The sequence below is a fragment of the Haplochromis burtoni genome, unplaced genomic scaffold (genome assembly GCF_018398535.1).
Source record: "Haplochromis burtoni strain Fernald_Lab_line unplaced genomic scaffold, NCSU_Asbu1 Contig_428, whole genome shotgun sequence".
Taxonomy (NCBI): domain Eukaryota; kingdom Metazoa; phylum Chordata; class Actinopteri; order Cichliformes; family Cichlidae; genus Haplochromis; species Haplochromis burtoni.
In genome coordinates this window covers 279,477-284,792 of record NW_024582789.1, presented here as the reverse complement: position 1 = coordinate 284,792, position 5,316 = coordinate 279,477, and the positions used below count along the sequence as shown (strand labels likewise).

Genomic DNA, 5,316 nt, shown 5'->3' with positions numbered 1-5,316 from the left:
GCTGCTCCATGTTTTCCATCCAACATTACAGAAGGTCACAGCAGAGAAGCTGGCTGTCTCTCAGCTTTTGTTCATCTTTGACGGCCTGGATGAAAGCAGACTTTCATTGGATTTCACCATAACAGGAAGCTCATATCTGACGTCACACAGAAGTCATCAGTCTGTGAGCTGCTGACAAACCTCATCGAGGGGAGTCTGCTTCGCTCGGCTCTCATCTGGATAACTTCCAGACCTGTAGCAGCCAATCTGATCCCTTCTAGATGTGTCGACAGGGTCACAGAAGTACGTGGATTCACGGATGAGCAGAAGGAGAAGTACTTCAGGAAGAGACTGAGTGATGAAGAACGGTCCAGTAGAGTCATCTCCCACATCAAGTCATCTAGGAGCCTCCACATCATGTGTAGAATCCCAGTCTTCTGCTGGATCACCGCTACAGTCCTTGAAGACATGTTGACTACAGAGCAGAGGGAAGAGCTGCCCAAGACCCTGACGGATATGTACTCACACTTCCTTCTTGTTCAGATGAAGAGAAAGAAGCACAAATATCATGAGGGACAAGAGATGGCAGAGGAGGTAGCAGAGGCTGATCGGGAGGTTCTTCTGAAGCTGGGAAGGCTGGCATACGAACATTTGGAGAAAAGAAGCATCATATTCTACCAAGAAGACCTGGAGGAGTGTGGTCTGGATCCCAAAGAGGCCTTGGTGTATTCAGGGGTTTGTACAGAAATCTTCAAAAGAGAGTGCGTGATCTTCGAGTCTTCGAGTCCAGTCTACTGTTTTGTTCATCTGAGCATTCAGGAGTTTCTGGCTGCCGTCTACATGTTTCACTGTTACGCTAACAAGGACATAGAGGTGTTGAAGCAATTCCCGGGGACAAAGTGGGACAACACAAACAATGACACATCTCTGGATGTCTTTCTGAGCAGAGTCATGGACAAGTCCCTCAAAAGTAAAACTGGCCACTTGGATCTGTTTGTTCGGTTCCTTCATGGCCTCACTCTGGAATCCAACCAGAAAATCTTAGGAAGTCTGCTGGGCAAGGCAGAGATCACTCCAGAAATCATCCAGAGAACTGTTAACAGCCTCAAGGAGAAGAAAACAAAAATCGCCCCCGACAGAAGCATCAACATCTTCCACTGCCTGATAGAGATGAATGACCTCTCGGTATCTCAGGAGATCCAAGAGTTCCTGAAGTCAGAAAACAGATCAGAGAAGGAACTCTCTGAGATCCATGCTCAGCTCTGGCCTTCATGCTGCAGATGTCAGAGGAGGTTCTGGAGGAGCTTGGACTTGAAGAGTACAAGACATCAGGAGGGACGACTGAGATTGATCCCAGCTGTGAGGAACTGCAGAAAGGCTCGGTAAGTCCAGGTGGAAATTTCTTTTGGAGTCAAACGTAGTATTTGACTCTACCAGTGTATCATTTGGTACCGATATGAAACTAACGGCAGTATGTTCAGTAAGTTCAACTCCATAAAAAGTAGACAAAAGCCGTGTCCAAATTCATGGGCTGCATCCTCCTGAGGACCCGGCCTTCGCAGTCTACGTGGGCCGGGTCCTTCGAAGGCCGGGTAGGCCAGAAGTGAGCGAACTTTAATCTCAGCCAAACCAATTAACTCACGAACTAATAAAACACTGAAAAAAGCCAAACAATAACATTTTTAAATTATCTAAGTGACTTATGTTTAACCTGAGTAGCGAAAGACCACGCTGGGTTTGAAAACGAGTTTGCTGTTCTCGCCAGCTCTAGTGAGCCTTGAACCCCGGCTAGCTATCGAGCTGGTGGGTAACAGATGTCTCTGAAAACGTCGGAGCACTTTTACAAATATGTGATATCTTAATAAAACTGAGCAGATATTTGAAGTTTACACAGCTACATTCTCACCTGAAAATATCTTAAAAGTTTATTTTGTGACCCAGAAAGAATAATAATAAAACTTAGTAGCGACCATTGTTGGAAATTGGAATTGGCTGGGCCGCACTATGAATTCTGGGATATGGTGGCACAAAGGATACACCCAACCCATCCTTCAAATCTTGGAGAAAAGGAGGACGGATTTGTCGGCCTCATTTGTCGGAGTCTACGACTTTAGACAGCCTTTGTCACATCGCTGTGACGCAATCGGCCAACAAATGCGGCCTCAGGAGGATGCAGCCCATGAATTTGAAGAAGCCCAAAGTCACATTAAATGCAGTGGACAATAACATTTTCCTGGAAAAGATGGCCTCTCGATATCTTTGGGGAATCTGATGTGTAGCAGACTGCGGACTGTATGGGGTCTATAAATGTATTGTAACACATTTTGTTGTATGTGTATTAATGTGTGTGACAGACTCCCTGGCTGTGAGCTCTCAGATACTCACTGTGAAGTCGTGGCCTCAGCCCTGAAGTCCAGACCCTCCCACCTGGTACATCTGGACCTGAGTGGAAACTACCTGAAAGACCCAGGAATGGAGCTGCTGACTGGTGGACTCAAAAGTCACAACTGTAAACTAGAGTTTCTGAAGTCAGTTCATACTTTAAATTCAAAAATTAATAATAATTCTTCCCCCAAGTGTTCAGTGATCAGATTTTCACAAACATATAATTTAATATCTAATATCTCAATATGTTTATGACTAACACTAATGACTATAGATGCGTATTTGAATCTACAAAGAGTCTGAACTCGTCTTTTCCTGCTGAAGATCGAGCCAAATCCAAGCTCATCAATAACATAGTTTGACTCTCAGGCCTGTTTAATAAAAGGTTTGAGATTGTGAACACTAAATGTTCTCAACTAGGAGTTTAAACTGTTTTGTTCTGTGTCCAGTTTGAGTTCATGCAGGTTGTCAGAGACCAGCTGTGATTCTCTGGTCTCTGCGCTCATGTCCAACCCCTCCCATCTGAGAGAGCTCGACCTGAGTGACAATAAGCTGCACGATTCAGGAGTGGAGCTGCTTTGTGTTTTTCTGGAGAGTCCAGATTGTCGACTGGAGGCTCTGAGGTCAGAGTTTTCTTTTATTCTGGTTTCCTGCTTTTCAGTTGATGGTGGTTTGCAGGATTAGGAAATGTTAACACACTTAAAACCTAAAATACGATTTGATTGTAAAATATGTTATTTAGGTGATCTTTATTTTTCATTTAGGTTGAGGATCTGCAGATTGTCATCCTACAGTTGTAGTTTTCTGGTCTCTGCTCTCAAGTCCAACCCCTCATATCTGAAAGAGCTGGACCTGTCTGGAAACAACAAGCTGAAGGATGATGGTGTGCACTACCTGTGTGATTTTCTGGGCAGTCCAGACTGTAGGCTGGAGATTCTAAAGTCAGTCAACATTTTTCTTTTCCACTTCCTCAGTTTGAATCACTGCATCTATTTGCCTTTATTTTCTTGTTTTTTTGCAGTTTTCTAAACTTCTCTATGTTACATTTTCTTCTTCTCTGAACACATTATTATCAAACACCTAACTTTGCGAAGTGGGAGCTTGTTTTTCTAAACCTGTTTTATTTTTTATTCAGCCTGTGGAAATGCAGATTGACGAGGTCCAGCTGCCATCCTCTGGTCTTAGCGTTGAAGTCGAACCCCTCCCATTTGAGAGAGCTGGACATGAGAGAAAACTACTTGAAGGGTTATGACGTGACAGCACTGATTGATCTTCAGAAGAATCCAGACTACAGACTGGAGACGTTCAGGTCAGTAGGAGGTTGTTATTAATCTGCTTGAGCCTCACCAATCAGCCTGTCATAGAAGTCCCCTCCTCATGAGCTCCCCTTTATAGATTCTATGGCCTTTAGGGCACTTTTCTAAATATTCAACATTAAATTTGTCTTGAGTGAAATCTGCTGAGAAAAAAGACTTGAATCCATTGAATTCAAATTTATTTATGTTGCATCAAATCATAACATCAGTCACCTCAAGGCATTTTATGTTGTAAGGTAGCAACCGCTCTGTAATACAAGCATGCAAGTCTTTGAACTCAGCATGCTTAAGGAAACATGAGCGCTGAGGAAGCTGCTATGCTGCTATTTATATTGTGGTTCATGTGCTGCATCAGTGACTGACAGCTGACTGCGTGAGTCTCTGTAAACACTAACTTATCACCTCAATTGTTTCTCTTTTCAGGTGGGAGTCACCGATGCGTAAGTGAACGTATGTCCTCGTGTGCAGAGACACTCTGATTGTGGCCATATTGTTGGGACGTAGACATTCATCCAGCAGCGACTGACAGATGAGTGAGAGGAAGTGTAGATGATTGTCAGCGCTGCAGAGTGGACTGCACCGTTTTCAGAAACCAAACCTTCTACACAGGCTGCGATACACTGGGATCCTTTCTAAAGCGCCTCCGTTAACCCTCTTTGGAAATCCAGTCTGGGATCAAATCCACCGTTTGTACATTTCTTCAAAAGAATATTCAAATCAATTTTATTTATATAACACCAAATCGCAACAACAGTTTCCTCATGGTGTTTTATATTGTAAGGTAGACCCTACAATAATACAAAGAGAACAGAAACCCAACAATCAATGACCCCCTGTGAGCAAACGCTTTGGTGACAGTGGGAAGAAAAACTTACTTTTAACAGGAAGAAACCTCCAGCAGAACCAGGCTCAGGGAGGGGCGGGGTCCCTGAGCACTGTTTATCTTGGCCTATCTCCCACCAACATATATGACTATATTTGTCAATAAATAAACTATTAGCTGCACAAATCCCGCCCAGTAACTCCGGTGCCTTAGTGACTCAATCTCTTCCTGATTGGTGGCATCATTCAAATCCCGCCCAGTAACAGCTGCAGGTCTCAGGACGACGGGGTGACAGTAGACAGATGATGCGATGATTAGAGATGTGATTTTATAGAACGTGTTTGTTGCTGTTGTTTGCATTTAGCTCTGTGATAATGATGGCTGATAAATGTTTACTTATTTCATGGTCTGCGGCCTTTTAAAAACAAAAATCTGATCTGACAGAACCTTTAACTTTAAACAAATTTCCCACGCGTGGGACTAATAAAGGTTATCTTATCTTATGTCAGGTGACTTGGCTGGGATAACAAACTACAATAAACTTAAAATACCAAATCAGCCCGTCACACATCTTGTATGTAGCGTGGTTCAAAACTGACATAACCAGGTCACCTGTCTCAGCTCCGTTAAGGTGGACTGTCCTGTGGTGCTGTGAACTCTGCAGAGCACTACAATACACAAAGTTTACAAACACCAGTATCAGTTTATCAGAAACACCAGTATCTGTACTTTTAAATTTTTTGCCTTTATTGAATAGTGAAGACAGACAGAAAGCAGAGAGACACACAACAAACGGCCACAGGTCGACTTGAA

General features: G+C 43.4%; 1 protein-coding gene across 1 annotated transcript; it reads left to right on the top strand.

Moving 5' to 3' along the window:
* Nucleotides 1–8: 8 nt before the first annotated feature.
* LOC121812080 (NACHT, LRR and PYD domains-containing protein 12-like) lies at nt 9–4,458 on the top strand. The gene is made up of 7 exons (XM_042213221.1): nt 9–34; nt 126–1,361; nt 2,334–2,507; nt 2,814–2,987; nt 3,129–3,305; nt 3,500–3,673; nt 4,104–4,458. Exons 1-7 carry the CDS (start codon nt 9–11, stop codon nt 4,126–4,128), a joined length of 1,986 nt encoding a protein of 661 aa, XP_042069155.1. The 3' UTR covers nt 4,129–4,458.
* Nucleotides 4,459–5,316: the final 858 nt, after the last annotated feature.